Source organism: Chiloscyllium plagiosum, chromosome 34 (genome assembly GCF_004010195.1).
Source record: "Chiloscyllium plagiosum isolate BGI_BamShark_2017 chromosome 34, ASM401019v2, whole genome shotgun sequence".
Taxonomy (NCBI): domain Eukaryota; kingdom Metazoa; phylum Chordata; class Chondrichthyes; order Orectolobiformes; family Hemiscylliidae; genus Chiloscyllium; species Chiloscyllium plagiosum.
Window position 1 is genome coordinate 22,716,990 of NC_057743.1, and position 20,857 is coordinate 22,737,846.

Sequence of the window (20,857 nt, forward strand, 5' to 3'; positions counted from 1 at the left end):
AAGACTACAAGATCAAGTTTTATTAGCGTTATGTACATGGATGTATGTCCTACTGTTTGCATACTTCGATCTAAAGATGAATAGCACAGATCACGCTCCGCTTCAGACACTCACAGTTAAAAGGTGTCGACCCTGCTTGAAGTCTTTGATTCCAGCCAATCGAGTTAGCATACACTCAAGACCACCACACTGAGCCATCACACCTGCCATTTTATATACCTCCTCTTCATCCTCTTCTTCATCTACACAGAAAGAACATTGCTTAACAGAATGGTGGCAAAAACAATTGCAATGAATGTCAGGGTAGAAGAAACATTTATTGATTTACAGCATGAGCTGGGACAAGAGGTAAGGATGGAAAACCTAAAAATACAACTATTATCTGTGTGCAAATATTATTATTACCTGTGGTGGAATCCAATGATTCAATAAACTCTTCAGTTGCGTCTCCAAGAAGTCCTCGCATTCGGTAGATTATACGCATTGGCTCACCCTGTGCAACATTAAAACAAATTATTCACTAAATAGCAAAGTTATGGTACACAGTTACACTTGGGTTAAACATTAAAAACACTTAGAGGGATTTGGGAACTTCTGTTCAACTCATTTCAGTTGGTCAATTAAGAAAAAAAGTGTTTCTCTGAACTTAACCTAATCAGAAATATTATATACAGTACCTCTGAACATAGGTCTTCTGGTTTAAAGGTAGGGACACTATGTGCTACAAGATCCCATTCAGAAAACCTACAACCTCAACCAGAAGCCAATTGTGCCTTTAACAATTGTGGAATTGTATCCCTACCTGAAATTCACCTCATTTACAGAGGAACCTGAATTATCCAAATACCAATTATCCGAAAATCGGATTATCCGAAGGAGATCGCGAGGTCCCGATGGAAACATTACATCAAAGACGTGTTTCCAACAGTGATCGCTTCTTTTGTTTACAGTGATTAAACAGGCACCGTCTCTAAATGACTGTCTGCCCGCCCTCTCTCGCCCCACACTTTCCCTGGAGTTCTACACAGGGGTGTACTCTAAACCCCCCTTCCCCACATCATCTCTCCAACATTGTCCTGTGCAGGGCAAAGGTGGAACCTGTCAAAAAGTTGCAGTAAAAGGTTGTGTGTGGGGCTGTGGCTGCACACTATTTGGAGACTTACCCACAAATGCAGCAGCAGTCTTGTTGTTGGTGTCCAATCTAGCTGCCCTGGAGAGGGGGAGGGCGTGTCCAGAGTTGGGGGCGGTGTTGGGGTGGGAGGGTGTCAGGAGCGGGGCCTTGCACACTGTGTGCTGCTGCAGTCTCCTGAACGGGGAGCAGACTTTTAAAAGCTCTGAGCTCCAGAGGAAAGGCATTTAATCGATTAACCGAATAATCGATTATCCAAACAAAATAGTGCCTGCCCATCATATTAGGATAATCGAGGTTCTCCTGTACTGATAACTCTAAATTGCTGGCTTGCTCTCACCTCATTGGCTGGACACCAGACCTTCTTGTACACTTCAGCCACTGGAAGGTCCAAACTGATTATTTTGTTGTTAACCAGGAGCTAAGAAGAAAAGCACAAGTCTTAGATGATCAATATTACTTTTAATAAAAGTTATCCTGCAAACTATAAACTTAACCAATTCACAGCAGCTAAGGAGAGCAGGTTGCTTGGCTGCATGCCAAGATTAAGGGCATCTCCTCTGAGCTGCAGGCAAGTTTGGAATGGGAGGAAAAGAATCTAGTTGTCGTGGTGCAGGAGGGGAACCAATGACATAAGTAAGACTAAAAAAAGGATGTACTGAGGAAAGTGAACAGCTATGGTGCTAAAACAAAGAAAAAGCACAGCCAGAACGGTAATCTGGTTGTACACCTGCTCATTCAGCTGGTAGATTTGTTCGCCACCATACTAGGTAACGTCATCAGTGAGCCTCGGAAACACTGGCGTTCTGTCTCGCTTGCTATTTATCTGTCTTGGTCTGTTCTGGTGGGTGTGATCACTTCCCGCTCTTTTTCTGAGAGATTGGTAAATGGGGTCCAAATCAATATGGATTTAATGGAGTTCTGGTTTGAATGCCAGGCCTGTAGGAATTCTTGTGTGTGTTTTGTTTAGCCTATCGCAGGATGGATGTATTGTCCCAGTTGAACTTTGTCTGTGTGTAAGGATGCTTGTGATAGTTAGTCATGTCTTTTGGTGGCTAGTTGGTGCTCATGTATCCTGACGGCTAGTTTCCTTCCCGTCTGTCCAATGTAATGTTTGTTGCAGGGTATGTTGTATATGATGTTCATTTTGTTGGTTATTGGTATGGGATACTTTAAGTTCATCAGGAGCTGTTTCAGTGTGGTGGTAGGTTTGTGTCAGAAAAGACAGAAATATTGTAATCTTACCGGCAAAGGATGCCTTCCCAGCTACCTTCCACCCTACCCCACATTTATCTCTAAGCCCCCTTCTCCACCCCAACATTCCTGATGAAGAGCTTTATTTGAAATATCCACTCTCCTGCTGCGCTTTTCCAGCGTCACACTCATAATCTAGAGTCCCGTGCTAATGTTCCAGGGGCATGGTTTGAATCCTAACAAGATAAATGGCAAAATGTGAATGCCACTAAAATCTGGAATTAAATGTGAATCAAATGATGACCATGTAACCAGTACTGATTGTCATTAAAACCCATCTGGTTCATTAATGCCCTTTTAGGGAAGGAATTTGCTATTCTTACCTGGTCTGGCTGATATACAACTCCAGACCCTTAGCAACATGGCTGACTCTTAACTGCCCTTTGAAATGGTCCTGAAAAACTTTGTAATGCTGTGATAAGTTAAGTAATAAAAACAGACAGATGTAGAAACCAGAAACAAACAACGGCAAACCTAGATTAGGAAACCGTGTAAAGTCCTCCTTACTAACACATGGAGGCTTGAATCAGAAGCAAGCGTGCTGTCCCACAGGCTAATCAGAGAAAAACTGCAGAAAGCTACAACACAAGCTACAACTGCAGAAAGCCCATACCAATAACTTTGGGATATTTGTGCACAAAACATCAAAGCTAGCACACAGTTTCAGCAGATAATTAGGAAGGTTAATGGAATATTGGCCCTTATTTCAAGGGGTTGGGTGTATCAGAGAAGTCTTACTGTCTAAGGAGCTGGTGAGACCACATGTGGAGTACTGACAGCAGTTTTCGTCCCCTTATTTCAGGGAAGATAACATTTCATTGAAGGCAGTTCAGTGAAGGTTCATAAGGATGATCCCTGGTATGGAGAGAATGCCTTATAAGCAATGGGACTCCACTCAATGGAGCAGAGAAGAATGAGTAGTGACCTTATTGAAACATATGGGATTCTTAAGGGGCCTGACAGGGTAAATGCAGATAGGATCTTTCCCCTCACAGGAAGAGTCTAGGACCATACTGCATGGTCTCAGAATAAATAAGTATCAAGTTGAGACTGAGATGAGGAGAAATTTCTTCTCTCAAAGGATTGAATACCTTTAGAATTCCTTGCCAGAGACACCTGTGGGGACAGAGATCTTCTGTATATTTAAAGCTGAGATAGATAGATTCTCAATCAGAAGGAGAAATCAAAGCTGATGGGGAAAGGGCAGGAAAGTGAATGGGAGGAATACTGGATCAGCCATGGTCCTAATGATTGATGAATCTTACTCTTGGGGCCAAATGGCTTACTCCTCTTCCGATTGATTATGGTCTTATGATCTAGGAGCTTATTATATTGCACAGTATTGCATGGCTGAGCACCATTAAGCGTTTTATAAACCAGCTAATAGCCACCAGAAAGTTGATAAAAAGGGGAAAACAAATAGAATGAAACTTGCCAGAAAGCAGACTATAAGAACCCTAACAATAGATTGGAAACAAGGGTAGTTAGATGAGATGTTTATCCTTAGATAGAGACAAGGGATATTATCGGGGAATGAAGAAATGCCAGTGACACTGAACAAGTTTTTTCTGCCTGTCTTCATGTCAGTAGTTACAAACTAGATGTAGATAGCAACTGAGGGGCTCATAAGAATAAAAGAGCTTAAGGTAATTTGGATAAGCAGGGAAAGGTATTGGACAATCTCAAAAGAACTAAATCTGACAAATTCCCAGAATCTGATAGCCTATATCATTTCAGAAAGAGTTAGCTGCAATTACTGGATGCACTGGCTACGACTGTCTAAAATTTTCTCAATTCTGTAACAGTGACAGATGTTTAGAAGTTCACTGTTAGAACTGTTACAATTAAGAGAGCTGCTACCAACTTCTTCAGACACAGTTTGGGCAATATACTCAAATACACCTACATACTGGGCACAACTGTAAAAATAAATAAGGGTTGTAGCCTTCTCTTTAAACTAAAAGACTCCAAGTCATAGAGATGTACAGCATGGAAATAGACCCTTCGGTCCAACCCGTCCATGTCGACCAGATATCCCAACCCAATCTAGTCCCACCTGCCAGCACCCGGCCCATATTCCTCCAAACCCTTCCTATTCATATACCCATCCAGATGCCTCTTAAATGTTGCAATTGTACCAGCCTTCACCACTTCCTCTCATTCCATATACGTACCACCCCATCATAGTGTTTTGCTGGAATCAGGTTTTCATTTTTTTTTCCACTGTTTTGTTTTGTACTGGTTCATACCTCCATTCCGCTGTCATCTTCAAGCAGTGCTACGAGGTCACAATCCTGACAAATCTTATTTTTAATGTCTCTCATTAGTGGTCCAATTCCAGGCTCATTGCTGCTGTAGGGATTTCCTGGCATCCTGCCCTGCAGGAAGTCTTCTTGTTGTGGATCTTTCTCCAAAGTCACAAAGAACTCAGTCACTTCATTTTCCTCCTTTTAAGAGAGCAGATGTATTGACAAAGATAATCATCTTTGTTTTACCAGCATTGAACATCACCGATGTAGAATTATTAGTAAGGAAACATTCTGCATAAATAGCCTCATGATTGTTACAACAGCACTTTTTTATCAACATTCAGTTACTTTGCCTCTATCCTGAAGGTCCAATTCTCTCGCCCTGAACTTACTTCACCTCTAGTCTAGCTATTGCTTTTGCTGTTTAAATACTATATTAAAAACTGTCCAACTGTAATCAAATCGAATCTCCGCTTTGACTGGAAGCTGATCCTTTTATTCCTATTCGTTTCTCATTTGCATTTGTAACAAAGAACACCTATATTGGCATAAGATGCATTGATATAGCACCATCTCCACTTGCATCTCAATCCTCCATGACTTTGCTCAGCCCTATGCCTGTTAATATCTTCCAATGTTATATAAGCCCACTAACCCTCCTCCCTCAATCTATCACCTGTTTCCAGCTTCTTATACATTCCCTCCTCTCGCTTTGTCTCATCATTGGTGACCATACATTTAGCCATTTAGGCCCTATGCTTTGAAATTCCTTTCTTAAATACCTTCCAATTAGTTCCCTTGTTTCCTTCAAGACCCCTTACAAAACAAAATGTCCTGAACAAAATCATCCCTTCCACTCTCTCCTTTGGCTCAGCAATTTTCTCCCTTCAGGTTTTAAGGAGGCCTTGGGACTGTATAAAAAGCCATATAAATATCACTGGATCCTTCTGGTACTTGTTGTTCAGTAACATGCATTTTTAAACTATCAAAGAAACTGCAAGAGCAATTATACAACAACAACTGTACAACTATAATTCAGCTTGGTAGAAAAGTCTCAATTACAGTTATAAATTTCAATGATAAAAATTCATTTCTTAAAAACTTAAATAATGAAAACACAGAATTGTGCAAATAATTAACACCAATAATGTCTTGGTTTTGACTACCATGAATCATGCACGTACAGATTTGCAAAAACAAGCAATGAGTCACAATTTTTAACTGTTTTAATATGGCTGACTTATACAGCATCCTGGTTTTGTGCAACATTAAGCTACAAGGATATATGACTTCTGACTGAGCCATTCATGTATAGTTCTTCCTGTAGGCCAGATAACTGATCTAATGTTAAAAAAAAATACTTTCACGTTTCCTTTTGTACTTACCGGGTAGATGATGCTGCATAGTCTTTCAAAGATGAAAACTGGTGTTCGGTAATCATCAAGACTGTATCGTTTAGCAGTCTCAATACAGACAGCCATGAATGCCTTTGTTTCAGACTCTGTACCTACAGAAGTGTGAGGGTTAGAATTTAATCAACACTACAAACAAAATATTTTTACTCCTGAGAAAACACCAGACTCAAACTTTCAAACAGCTTTAAACACATCATCACATGCTGTAAAGCCGGTCATCTCTAGAACACCTGTTTAACATAGTCTATTTACTCTTAATGCCATGAACCCTAATGTTGTGTAGCAACCTCTTACATGGCAACTTACCCGTTTCTAAACTTCCTTCCACATCCTGTTTTTCTAGCTTGTTAAATTGAGAACTAGGAACACTACAGGTTAAGATAAAGTCCACCTGTGAATGGCGTAAGTGATTTAGGACATTGTAACATTAAAAGAGGCAGCTTATAATATTGTTAAGGAAAGTCACAGCCTGAGAATTGGGAAGTCTTAAATGTGAGCAAAGAATGGACAAGAATTTGGTGAGAGAGAGAAAAAAGAGTGTAATCAAACACATAAAAATAGACTGGAGTTAATAAGACTACATGCCAAGAGAGACAGCAAGAAAACAAAATGAACTACAGGCCCTTAAAAGTTGAGGCAGGAAAAATTACAGTGGAGAGCATCAAAATGTCAAAGATGTTGATAAACAGTTGTCTTCACAAAAATAACACAATAAAATACCACTACTAATGGACATTTGGTCCCCAATAAGTGAAGACCTTACTAATATCAGTAATTGACATTAGTAAAGCTAAGCACTGGAGAAATTAATGGGCTGGTAAGCTGACAAACACCCCACATCTGATGGCCCATAACATAGTTTTTAAAGAATTGACTGTGGAAATAACAAGGGCACTTGCTGGGACTGTTCAAAATTCTTTATACAGTTTCTGTGGATGGAAGTTGCAAATTTAACATTGCTATCCAAGCATGGAAGAAAACAGGGAACCACTGGCCAGTTAACCTGTTGTCAATCATCAGAAAACTGTAGGAATTTATTAATGAAGAGATAACAGGACATTGAAGACCACAATCATCAGCATAGCATTATGAAAGCAAAATCGTGTTTGACAAAGTAAAGTTTCCAAAGATGTAACTGATAGTATATTACAAAGGAGACTAACAAATGGAGTATAGTTGGAGTTCCAAAAGCATTTAACAAGGTGTTACTCAAAAGTCTATGCATGAAATAAAGGCACACGGGGATGGAGGAATCTCTCAGCATGAGCAAAAGATCGAAGGATAGGAAACAAACAAGCAGTCAGAACCAACAGATCATTTTCAGATTAACACACTCTTCCTAGAGGGGTGCTCCAACGATCCAGATTGTGACATCAGCTATTTATAATCTACATTAATCACTTACTTGAAAAAAAATGTAATGAGTGAAAATAGTTCAAAATGATTTGAATATTGTGTCTAGTTTTAGGTGAATCACTTTAAGGATCATGTCATTGTCGTAGAAAGGTTCACTAAATTATACCAAGTACACCAATGAGACCAAGGCTTTAAGAGTACACACTTAGCAAACTACAGCTCTTCAGTTGAGGAGATCTAACAAAGATCTTCAAAATTAAATTTAGGAAGAATTGTTTCAGAAAGCTAACAGAGGTATAATGGGTTAAATGTCTGTCTTCCACGTATCAAAATTCCAAGTCAACATGTCACTAAAAAAAAAGAGAACCTGCATATGCAGTGTTTTTTTTACAATCTCAAGATGTAAGAGAGGGGGAGGGCACAGACAGAGAAATGGACAGAAGTACTGATCTTTGCTCCCCTTTAAAATTAAACTTAAGTTTGAGCTCAAATGTGCTTGTGTTACTACCTGTTGTCATGTCTTCTAACATCTCCAGCAACATGTCTTGTGTCTCATCAATCAGCTTTGTCCGCTGAACCACTAGTTTTCGCAGACACAAGTAGCCATTCAGGACTGTGCCCACCAAGCGGCTCTTGAAGTGACGTTTTATTGATTCCACCTCCACAAAAGATGAAAGTAGACCTGCAAACAGGGTAGTGAAATAGTGAATATGTCTAATATATAACTACCAATTTGCATATTAGTGTGCAACGCTGTTCTGTAACTCTGTACACCTCACCTGTCAGGCTTTTTAAAGCATATCCCTGCTGAAGGTCAGTACTAAGTGTTGCCTCCTCCAGTGCCAGTAAATGGGCAATTTCCTGAAACAAAACCAGGTAACATGAGCATCAAAACTGAAGCATTCGGACACAATGGACAATAGCAATAAGCAATTAAAGCATGGACACTCTTTTCATTCTTCATTTTCATGAAACCATCAAATTCACTCAAAGTGGGAGAGGCACTGATCCTTGTTACCTCCTCTGATCTCATTCAAATAGTAGTTTTCATTATGTAAGTTTAACAGTGTGGTTATTCTATTTGGAGGGCATCACAGATGAATCCACTTGTCCTAACGTGATTTCCACGCTTTCCAATAGGAGTCAGTAAATAGCAACAAGAGCAGATTGACTTTTATTCTTCCGTTAACCCAGGACATGAATCTTAAATTGCAACCACAATGCCACTCTGGCAGAAACCAGCCATCTAAACTATCTTAATAGAATTACTAAGCAAACTTGCTCGTCAGCAAATCCTTTGCGTACCTTCTCTTAAAAAGGACTCCTGCTTCTGAAGCAGAATCTTATCTTATAAATTTAAATTTGTTGTGCTGTTACTGCCTTGACCTGTTAAAAATTAGCAATTGAATCTATAGAATTATGAAAATGTGAACATCCCATAGTTAACAGAACATTGGTGAGATTAACACTAATGCTTACAAGCAACCTAAAATTCATAAAGAACTGTGAATCAGGTGGAAAATTAGATTTACACTAAACAGAAACAAGAGCAATACAATGAAAATGAATAATCCTAAAGATCTGAGGAAAAGTCACTTGTATATTAACTTTACTCCTCTCTGCACAGACCCTGCTTGACTGGCCGAGTATTTATAGCATTTTTTTAAAATTCAAAATTTATCTTCCTTTGGACAAGTTAACTGAGTGGGCAAATACACGTCAGATGTAGAATAACGTAGCTAAACATGAGGTTATTCAGCAAAAGCAGGGAGGCAGATTATCTGAATTGCCATAGATTGGGAAAGGAGGAAGTGTAATGAGACGTGGGTGCCCTTGTACACCAATTACTGAAACTTAAGTATGGAGCTTCAGAAATCAGTGAAGGAGGCAAATAATACATTGGACTTTGTAGCAAGAGGATTCAAGTACAAGAGCAGAGATGTCTGACACATACAGAGACTGGATCGAAGACGATATACACTAGAGTTTTGAAAAATGAGGGGTAAGTTCATAGAAACCAAGAAAATTCGAACAAGACTGGACAGGATAAACACATGAAGGATGCTCACAATGGCCGGGTGTCCAGAACCAGAGGTCACAGTCTAAGGATATGGGTTAGGCCTTTATGACTCAAATGAAGAGAAATGTCTTCACCTAGAGAATGGTGAGCCTTTGCAATTCTCTGCCACAAAAACACTGGATGCTGCTTTCAAGAAGAAATTAAATAACGTGTTTGGGACTATCGGGATCAAAGGGTACAGAGAGAAGGCTGGAACAGTTTACTGAGTTGGATAATCTGCCATGATCATACTGAATGGTGGAACAGGCTCGAAGGGCTGAATGGCATACTCATGATCCTATTTTCTCTTTTCTTTAAAGTTCATGACCATTTGTGGTGAATTGAATAGCATAGCAAATACATTATTGCGCAAACATGCTGATGGTATGCCAAGTTCCAAATAGTTCAAATTCACCCTATCTTACAATAGCATAGCTTTTATTATGCTTTGAAAGTCTAATTAAGTTACAGAAAACTCTGTTCCCACAGTACTTTAACTCTGCACACAACAGAAAAACATTGACAACTGGGCCCAACCCTTTCAAGGTATTCAAAACACCTGTAAAAAGGCTGGCATTTCAGTGAGGGTGGGATTGTCCAATGATAGGTCTTATTAACATTTACTCAACAAAATTACATTTGAAAACAAATATGTACACTGTATCAACCCTGACCAGAATCAACCCTCTCCAGACTACAGCTCATATATTGACCTCTCAAATACAAATAGCATAGTGACAACTCTGAAATGTCACTTTGCTTACTACAAGTGATCTAAACCAGTGTTGTCATCATACTGGCAGTACACATCTGTTGCTAAACTTGTCTCTGATCTAATGAACCTTAACAATGCAACAGACTCTCAGGGGATTAACTAGCAATTGGTTTGGTACCTAATATCAACGAAAGATAAAAAGATAATGATCACCTGAGGCAAATTATGCAGGGAGGGGAAATGAGACAGAGATTAAAATCTTGGAAAACATTTTTCTTAGACATCTGGGCAGAAGCCATTTAATTGGTGAGTTAAATAGGGTGGAGATCGAGATCTGTGCCAATCATGACATAATGTTATGGAAAAATAGTTATAACATCTGAGATTTTGGAATAAAAGCAAAATTGGCTCGTCAGAGTCAGACCTTTGTGATCAGGTTTCCAATGTATGGCAGCACTCCTCGAGCTGCCAGGTAGATTTTCCAATGAGCTGGTTTGATGAGTTTTTGATAGAGTGCAAGATATTCTGCTGCACACTCTCCAGCAACACTTAGTTCATCCAGGTAACTAGCAATACAAAAATGCAAAAGGTTAAAATCATACACCACCATTTGAAAACCGAGTAGCAGTTCCAGTAATTCTACTCGCAAACATTTGTCTCCAAAGCTGACCACTGATCATCACGGAGTTAACATTAGTGAAAAACTACAAAGTGAGTCAGTTGCATTTCCTCAGAATTAGGCGACTCCACAACAGCACCCAGATTAACTTGGAACCATCCTCATCCTGGTGTTTGTAACAGTGGCAAAAAAGCAATGTCTTCCAATTTCAACACTGAATTCAATAATTTAAGACCAAAAATTCTGCTCCATTTGTTTCCTTTTATTTGTTTGATGCGCTATTTCTTCTCGCAGTGAGCAGCACATTGCTGAAGGCACATCTTTTATTTCTTTACTAACATCATCACCATTCTCATATGGTTATAGAGGACTACATTTTCTGTCATGGAGTCTCCTCCGCTTTTCATCCTATCACAGGTTTTCTTCTCATCTTTGTCACACTAACTCCTTACTCAAAACCTATTACATCTCTATCTTTTCCAGCTCTGATGAAAGTTACAACTCTGAAATGGTGCCAAAGCCCACTGAGTATATCCATGCTCTTGTTTTTGATGCAAAAGCATGTACTCCATAATTACAATCAGTAGGAATGAACAATTACATCTTAATAGGAAACTTAACATTCTTACAAAAAGACTGAAGAAAAATCCAAAAATAGTACTCACATCCTCCTGCTAAAAGGCTAATTTATTTGCAATTTAATTATATCTTGCTTGGAAGTTCTTAATGAGAAAGCAAAACTTGAAATTTGTATCATAGACAAGGTTAAAGCTGAAAATGTGTTGCTGGAAAAGCGCGGCAGGTCAGGCAGCATCCAAGGATCAGGAGAATCGACATTTCGGGCATGAGCCCTTCTTCGGGACCCAACCATAGACAAGGTTACACTGCCTAAAGTAAGTCTTCCCTTGCTCCAACTTTCACAAGTATGTTGACATTGAGGAACCTGAATAATCTACCAGAATGCCAGTCAAAATCATGAACAGTCAAGATTAGAGTGGTGCTGGAAAAGCACAGCAGGTCGGGCAGCATCAGAGGAGCAGGAAAATCGACGTTTCGGGTAAAAGACCTTCATCAGGGATTCGTCGATTTTCTTGCTCCTCGGATGCTGCCTGACCTGCTGTGCTTTTCCAGCAACACTCTAATCTTGACTCTGATCTCCAGCATCTGCAGCCCTCACTTTCTCCTAAAATCATAAATATGCAATGCAGACAAGGTAAGAATTCTCTAACAGGCAAAATTACAAATTTGCTCCATTGACCTACGATGCTGTAATTGAGACTTCAACCTGGAGTTACTGAAAAGGCTTTGAAGCTGTACTTTTCTGAATAATGAAAAAGTACCTGGTCAGGAGATCAAGGACTTGTTGCTTGCGGCTTGGGATGGTGGTAAGTGCTTCCACAATAGTACAGGCAGCCTGACGTGCAGCTTGTGTCGCAGGAGTGAACAGAACCTAAGAAACAGCAAAGTCGAATGGGTCATACATAGTACAGTGATTTCAGAACGGTAGAAAAGAGATAAGTCCATTAATTTCAGGCAACCTGCTGGCAGAGTTTCCATTATTACTGTAAGAGCTGTGCTGCTTTAACATCTGCTCATGGTAATGAACCAAAAACCAGAATGAAACCACATGACCAACTTCCACGTTCACTCTAGCATAACGAGGCGGCAATATAGTTACCTAAACTTAACATGCGTTACTTACCACTACCTCAAGAGACACCACTTGGTGGTCAGCAATTTTAAGTAACTCATGGACTTGAGAACCACAGAAAAAGACCTCAGACAAAATGTGAAACAATGCAGAAGTTACCCCAGAAAAACTGGCTGCAAAATGACCGGGGATGAGAACCTCCCAGATATTCAGTTTTATGGAATGACAGAAAAAATGAAAAGGATATAGGTTGGCATTGCTGGTTAGGTTAAAGAGGAAATTAACACAACAGCAAAGACAGATATGAGCTCCAGTGACGCGGAATCTGTACAGGTTGAGCTTAGGAAATTAAAGACACAAGCAATAAAAGATACAGCAGTAATTGTGAGCAACTTTAATCTGCATATAGACAGGGCAAATCAAATAAGTAACAATGTCATAGAGGAAGAATGCTTGGGAGTACATATGGGATGGTTTTGTGGATCAATCCACTGAGGAACCAACAGAGAACAGGCCATGTTAAACTTGGTATTGTGTCATGAGAAAGGAATAATTGGTAGCTGTGTAAGGCCTCTTGGAGAAGAGCAATCATAATACGATAGAATTTTTCATTATGATGATAATAGTTCATTCTGAGACTACGGTTCCGTACCTGAATAAGGGAAACTACAAATGGTATGGGGCATGAGCTGGCTGGGATAAACTGGGTAACATAACTTAAACAATGACAGTGGACTGGGCACTCGTAAACATTTAAATAGTGCAGGGAGGAACTGTAACAACTGTTCATTCTAGTCATGCACTAAAATAAAATGAGAAAAGTCACCCGACCATGGCTAACAAGGGAAATTAGGGATAGTATTAGATCCAAGGGAGGGGCTTACAAATTGGCCAATACAAACTGAACACTAAGGATTGGGAGCATTTTAGATTTCAGCAGATGAAGACAAAGGGATTGGTTAAGTGGGAGGAATAGAATACATGAGTAAGCTTGCAGAGAACATGCAAACTAATCATAAAAGCTTCTATATGTGAAAAGAAAATGATTAGTACAGACAAGATTAGTCTGTAGTTCCCTTACAGTCAGAAACATGGCAAGTTATAACAGGGAACAAAGAGATAGCAGACCAATTAAATACATAATTTGGTTCTATCCTAACAAGGAGGACAAAATACACCCCAAAAACATTGAAAGTGGCAGGAACTGAAGGAAATCAGTATTCACAGATAAATGGGTGTTGGGCAACTGAAATTATTAAAGGCTGATAAAACCCTACAGCATCACAGCACAGGTTTGAAAAGCGTGCAGCATAATTTGATCATTTGCAGAATATGGGCCCAATTCAAATTATAATCGATGTACGGTAGCCTTAATGACATGACCCAGTGATTCTGCATTGTTCGAGTGCTGCACCTTCCCACAATCATCCCCTCATGTAGAGTTTGACTACTGTACTGAACAAAGACTCTGTTTCTCCCTGAATTCAAGGAAACAGTAGTTGGCACAGAATTTACAACAGAGAAATAGATCAATTAGTCCACCAGATCTCTGATGTTTATAAAGTGCCATAGTCATATAAGACCATTGGGTTGCTCATGTTAGACAGACATGGCTTGTGGTGGTTTAACTCGAGAGTCACCATGACTCAGGCAGGGGGAGAGTTAGATAAATAGAGTTTGATGTGGTAGCTTCAGCTGGTGCAGGAATTGAACTCATGCGGCACGGTGGCACAGTGGTTAGCACTGCTGCCTCACAGCGCTAGAGACCCAGGTTCAATTCCCGCCTCAGGCGACTGACTGTGTGGAGTTTGCACATTCTCCCTGTGTCTGCGTGGGTTTCCTCCGGGTGCTCCGGTTTCCTCCCACAGTCCAAAGATGTGCAGGTCAGGTGAATTGGCCATGCTAAATTGCCCGTAGTGTTAGGTAAGGGGTAAATGTAGGGGTATGGGTGGGTTGCGCTTCGGCGGGGCGGTGTGGACTTGTTGGGCCGAAGGGCCTGTTTCCACACTGTAAGTAATCTAATCTAATGCTGTGGCATTATTCTGCATTGCAAACTAGCCATCTAGCCAAGTGAGCTAACCGATACCCTGCTGATGTTTATGCTCCTAATCAAAGGTGTTTCCTGTAAACAGGGAGTTTACTTGGCAGCTTCTACATTCCCTATCTTGACCTGGGGCAAGTACATTAATTATGAGAGGTGGAAAAAAACCTGAGTGCATGTGTTACAGCTACACACGAGAGCTTAATGAAGATAAGTTACAAGACCATTGCTGGATATGACCCATGCCAGTATTGCTGTTATATCATTATACTCAGTCAGGCGATGCTCTTTACCTGTCTCAGCCAATTATTATGTCCTAGTTTGAGGTCCAAAGGTGAATTTCTCTTCCCACGTTTGCTTAGAAACTGCTTCCACTTCCATGCATATTTCTCCATCAGGTAGAGTTGTCGCAGCTCAGTTTTACTTTGTGTTTTGCCTTCATTGTCCAAAGCTAATGGAAGGACAGGAAAAATTGCAAATCAATCAAAATGCTATCACAGAACTTTTATTTATGCACAATCAAAGGAACTTCAATTCACTGGAATGGTTTGAAAACAAATTTGTTAATTTCACTACCAGCTTCTTTCACAACTTTATGTTGCAGAATTAGGCAATGTTTTTGCTTTGCATTCCTCAATGAAATGGAACAGTTTAAGTCACTTAGCCACCAATATATTATCTATAACAGCACAATCTTGGTACTGATTCAGACTCCTACTCTCAGTTAGATACAGGATCCCCAGGTGCTCAGGCACAGATCTTATCTTACCTAATCAAAAAGTCAACTGAACAAAAACAAGGAGCCATTATGCAAATTAAGACAACAGCAGTGCAGTCTGCAGATTTTCTAAGTACTGCAGTCAGATGTCGATAGACACACTGGCATTTTATGCTCAATGTGCTTCTAATCTCAGGCACACTATCAAAAGGTGCTGTTAAATGATTGAACATTTAGCACAATATATTCTCCATGAACTATATCAGAAGCAGTGCCGATAGCCTTGGCAGTAATGCTACAACCTAAAATGGGGAAAGATAAAACAACGATCTAAGAAAGAAAGAACTCAGCAAACCATTTGGTCTTTAAGAGATTACTTAAAGCATGAGGATTTAATGGCTTATTTTGGAACTCTTCCTCAGCTGAAGGATTGTGCAGCAGACACAATGCCTTACTACATACAGCATTCCAAATATCAGATTCCTGCTCAACGTACAACGTCAAGATAATTCTACTCTCCAGATGCAGCACCTTATCGGTAGGGCCATTAAAACCTGTAACATGTTGAAAGAAGCCATGAGTGAAAGTTGTCTCTACCTCTGGCAGGCAAACATTTCTTCCATGCCTCGTATGATGCTTTGGGATCCTTCTTGAGCCATGCTTGGGCCTGTGCATGTATTTCATTACTATAGGGTTTAACAGTTGTTAGGGTATCAACGGAGATATCCTAGAGAAGAAAAAGAACACAGTGTTAAACCTGAAATTAAGGGAAGGAGCCAGCACAATGTACTAGATCAAAGAGCAGGTAGATTGACTCAATGTATTCATCACCTTGTTTTTCTTGCTAGTTGGAGCAGGTGGTTTAATCAGCCGTTGAAGAATTCGCAGGCACATCAGTGTGATGTTCTCAACAACCACTGGGGTCTTAATATTCACAGCCATCAGATACAGGCTCAGAGCTACATGGAGGAAAACGAATCAGGATATTACACAATGCAGCAAATCTCTTTGGTCAACAAGGAAACAAGCACACAGTTTTCAAATGACCTACACAGATTTAGTACAGATGTTTGTCTTTTTAAAAAAATAAATCATTCACAGAATGGTGGGTGTCACTGCCCATCCCGAATTCCCCAAAGGGCAAGTAAGAGTCAATCATAGCAAATGCTGAGAAAGGGTCACTCAACCAGAAACATTAACTCTGATTTCTCTCCACAGATGCTGCCAGACCTGCTGAGATTTTCCAACAATTTATATTTTTGTTTCTGATTTACAGCATCCGCAGTTCTTTTTTTAAAAACGAGTCAATTATATTGCTGTGGTTATGGTGTCATATGTAAGCCTAACCAGGTAAGGCTGGCAGATTTCCTTCCCCAAGGGACATGAGTGAACTAGATGGGTTTTTCCAATGATCAACAACATAGTTTTAATGATAATTAAATTCTTAATTCCAAACTTTTATTTTTGAATTCATATCCCATCATCTGCCCATGGTAAGATTCAGAACATTACTTTCATCTCTGGATTAATAGTCAAGTGGTAATAACACCTAAAACAACAGTTAACAAAAATGCTTCATTATAACTTAGAATATGACTCTGCTTGCTACTACTAAACAATCTCACTGAGTTAAGCTTACCACATCGAAGTCGCAACTCCCAGCATGCATCTTCCTTTGAAATTGAATCAGTCAGTAACAGCATTTCATACTGAAGACTACTGGCCTGAAAGTAGGAATAAACAGTTTCAGAGAAGAAAATGTTCATGTAAGTGAAGGTGCATGTTAGAAACTGGGTATACAAGAGAGCCTGTTTGACAGTGTACTTGATTGTGAAAGGGTGTGAGAGCAACAAAATGTAAAAATGAGTCTGCATTTATCTTAAAACCAGTAACCGCTTGCGTAGTTTGCCCAATTTTCTTCTCCTGAAGTCTTCCAAAGATGCAGTTAGGTAGGTGTTGACAGCGTTCCTATGTCTCAAAGTTGCTCATTTCCTCTTCCTAATTCCCCCCAAAATATTTGCATCTGAGGTCAGTATATCATTTGGCCTTTGAATACAACACAGCCAAGCCCAATCCTATCCTCACCACATGCCTGTACAGAAAGAGGGGCTATGTTCTGACACAACATTAGTTGCCACTGGGAGGCCCCATAAATTGCTTATGTCTGCAGGCACTGGAAGCAACATCATGTCTATATGTCCATGGTTTCTGATTGCCAAATAGGCCACCAGACAATTCATACTGGAATACAATTTTCATTAAATTGTGCTGTTTTTCTTAATGCAATTTTGCCTATATCAGCATAACTCAAGCAAAAGATTGCATAATTTGCATTAAGTTCTGCCACTACATTAGAACAAGAAAATCAGTGCTGCTGACATCATTGCATACCTTGACAGTTGGCCCCTATTCCTCCTGTATGCCTATATAACGCTGTGGACATTGTTGTCGTCTGCCCATCGAACACTTGCCATCCATTTCCTCATTCCAATTGCCACTTCCCTGACAATCCTGGTGCTGACCCCTTGGCATCTACTTCCCTCTCATCACTCTGCTCCCTTGCTCATGGAGTGATGGAATTGGATGGTAAATTGAGGGGGGCAATGAGGGATCAGATTGGGATCAGCCAGGGACACAGGAACATACCAATGAGCAAATCATGTTCTTAGGATTTTAACCTATGATTTTGAATTGAATATTCTGTGATGGCTACAGTCCTTGAGCGTAATTTTAGGCTGGCAGAGCAAGGCAACACAGCACAACGTTTAATACCATACATATCAGAGAAACATTTGAAAATAACACATTATTGAAGTTGCACTTGTTAAAATATTTTTGAATTGCTTATTATTATGGGTGGTGGTATGGACTGGATCAAACTGCCTCAAAATATATTAAGAAGGTAGACTAGACTGTATTTTTAAAAATTTTAAAGGTAAATGTGAGGCAATTGCAGATGCAATCTGAATGGTCAAACTACCAGACTAAACAAAACACTAATATATGGACAAAATAAAAAGAACTGGCTGAACTGTAACTATCAAAATGCTTAACAAAATAATATATACTGCTACTAATTAACATCCCATAAATACATTCTTGGTAAAAGCAAATTCAGTAAAATAGATTGTCTCACATGCAATTCTAGCAGGAGGAGAACCCCAGCTTTTAGCTATAACACAGAGCGGGATAAGAGCTTCCACATCCAGGTTTAAGACCCCAGCAACTGAAAGCTAAAATTTTTTTAAAATCCTAGTTCTGGGGTAGCTCGACCCCATCCATTCAGGCTGCTTCTATTGTTCCAACTTTTAAAAAACCCAAAGACCTCACAAATTGTTTATTTTACTGGCTTTGGAGCAGACTGCTCATCACTTCTATTTCAATCATTCTTTATTTAAAAATATACCAGGACAAAATACACCTCTTACATGCACATTCTCATCAGTGGTCCTACTCTTTGATACAGGCAGGTACTCGAAGCATCACGAGCAGTTGCAATGGCCTGCAATTTAAGCACATACGTGCTAGTTTCTGCAACATTTTAGATTAGTTTAAGAGAACTTTGTTTTCAAAACTGTGCATGCTGTCTAGAATCATAGAATCCCTACAGTGTAGAAGCAAGCAATTCAGCCCACCAAGTCCACACTGGCCCTCTGAAGAACATCCCTTCCAGACCCACAGCCGACCTTGTCCCTGCATTTCCAATGGCTAATTCAACTAAACTATACATCCCTGGACAGAATAGGAAATTTCTCATTGCCAATCCATCCAACTTGCAAATCTTTGAGCGGTGGGAGGAAACCAGAGCACCCAGAGAACTTGCAAATTCCAAAGTCACCATAGGGTGGAATAGAACCTGGGTCACTGGCACTGTGAGGGGGGCAGCAGTGCTAACCACTGAGCCACTGCGTCACCAGTTGATTTAATTAATTACCACTGGAAAACAACCAACAGTGCTAATTTACATGACTTCAAAAAATGTTCTAAGTTAAATTAGTTCTATGGGATACAAAAGCACTGATGGACACTTTCTAATAGCTTTTAAAAGCAATTTGTTTTCCACAAATCTACCGAGAAGCTGATGACAGTATCTCAGTATAACTAGGAAATGCCTCTATTTTGTTAAAACAATAATTTTCAGTATTTTAAACCTAAATTACTCATAGGCTATAGGTTGCCACCAATAAAAACATTTTTATAGCAGACTTATTTTCAGCCACATTAGCAAAACAACTGAAAGTTATCATTCAAGTATATCAAGGTGTATCTTTTTGAAGTGATAGATATACTTTAGTTTTTACAAAATGTTGGCTAATTGTCTTCTTTCATGTGACAGATTTGGTATTCAATCTTAACACAAAAAAAAAGTTTAAGTAAGCACTTAAGAGAAACAATTCCTCAAAACACAAATTGCCCAAAGCAGAAACGCTTTGTTCTGGAATTTGGGGGAGTAATAATGGCTTAATACTGTGTAAAACTGACAGCAACCTCTGATGTGTGGACAGCTAAACAAGGAAAACAGAGTTGTTATCAATGCCACTTTTCTCTACCACAGGTTGATCTAATAATCTTCATAGGTGCAATCAATTATCATTTCAAATATTGAAATACAATTCCTACAATAAGTCCCAATTACAAATAGAACAAGGAATAAGGTGAATCTTTAAATAATATACTCAGAAACATTCTTGATAATCTTTGGATATGACATCTGTGGGATTTAGAGTCATAGAGATGTACAGCATGGAAACAGACCCGTCGGACCAACCTGTCCATGTCGACGAGATATCCCAACGCAATCTAGTCCCACCTGCCAGCACCCGGCCCATATCCCTCCAAACCCTGCCTCTTTAAATCTTGCAATTGTACCAGCCTCCACCACTTCCTCTGGCAGCTCATTCCATACACATACCACCCACTGTGTGAAAACGTTGCCCCGTAGATCTCTTTTATATTTTTCCCCACTCACCCTAAACCTATGCCCTCTAGTTCTGGACTCCCCGACCCCAGGGAAAGGACTTTGTCTATTTACCCTATCTATGCCCCTCAATTTTGTAAACCTCTATAAGGTCACCCCTCAGCCTCCAGAGCTTCAGGAAAAACTGCCCCAGCCTGTTCAAACTTTCCCTATAGCTCAAATCCTCCAACCCTGGTAACATCCTTGTAAATCTTTTCTGAACCCTTTCAAGTTTCACAACATCTTTCTGATAGGAAGGAGACCAGAATTGCACGCAATATTCCAACAGTGGCCTAACCAATGTCCTGTACAGCCGCAACATGACCTCCCAACTCCTGTACTCAATACACTGACGAATAAAGGAAAGCATACCAAACGCCTTCTTCACTATCCTACCTATCTGCGATTTCAAGGAATTATGAACCTGCACTCCAAGGTCTCTTTGTTCAGCAACACTCCCTCGGACCTTACCATTAAGTGTAGAAGTCCTGCTAAGATTTGCTTTCCCAAAATGCAACACCTCGCATTTATCTGAATTAAACTCCATCTGCCACTTCTCAGCCCATTGGCCCATCTGGTCCAGATCCTGTTGTAATCTGAGGTAACCCTCTTCGCTGTCCACTACACCTCCAATTTTGGTGTCATCTGCAAACTTACTAACTGTACCTCTTATGCTCACATCCAAATCATTTAT

At 39.9% G+C, this 20,857-nt stretch overlaps 1 protein-coding gene across 11 annotated transcripts in view; it reads right to left on the reverse strand.

Annotated features, from left to right (window-relative positions):
* ubr4 (ubiquitin protein ligase E3 component n-recognin 4) overlaps positions 1 to 20,857 on the reverse strand; it is a 202,386-nt gene that overhangs the window by 27,483 nt on the left and 154,046 nt on the right. For all 11 annotated transcript variants that reach the window (XM_043675847.1, XM_043675850.1, XM_043675848.1 and 8 more), the window contains 13 exons: positions 16,846 to 16,930; positions 16,038 to 16,165; positions 15,804 to 15,933; positions 14,782 to 14,939; positions 12,137 to 12,246; positions 10,602 to 10,743; positions 8,183 to 8,264; positions 7,912 to 8,085; positions 6,018 to 6,139; positions 4,633 to 4,830; positions 1,470 to 1,550; positions 406 to 493; positions 115 to 242 (listed from right to left, as the gene is read on the reverse strand). In XM_043675847.1, coding sequence (XP_043531782.1) covers positions 115 to 242; positions 406 to 493; positions 1,470 to 1,550; positions 4,633 to 4,830; positions 6,018 to 6,139; positions 7,912 to 8,085; positions 8,183 to 8,264; positions 10,602 to 10,743; positions 12,137 to 12,246; positions 14,782 to 14,939; positions 15,804 to 15,933; positions 16,038 to 16,165; positions 16,846 to 16,930 — 1,626 coding nt within the window. The remainder of the gene's footprint in view (positions 1 to 114; positions 243 to 405; positions 494 to 1,469; positions 1,551 to 4,632; positions 4,831 to 6,017; positions 6,140 to 7,911; positions 8,086 to 8,182; positions 8,265 to 10,601; positions 10,744 to 12,136; positions 12,247 to 14,781; positions 14,940 to 15,803; positions 15,934 to 16,037; positions 16,166 to 16,845; positions 16,931 to 20,857) is intronic.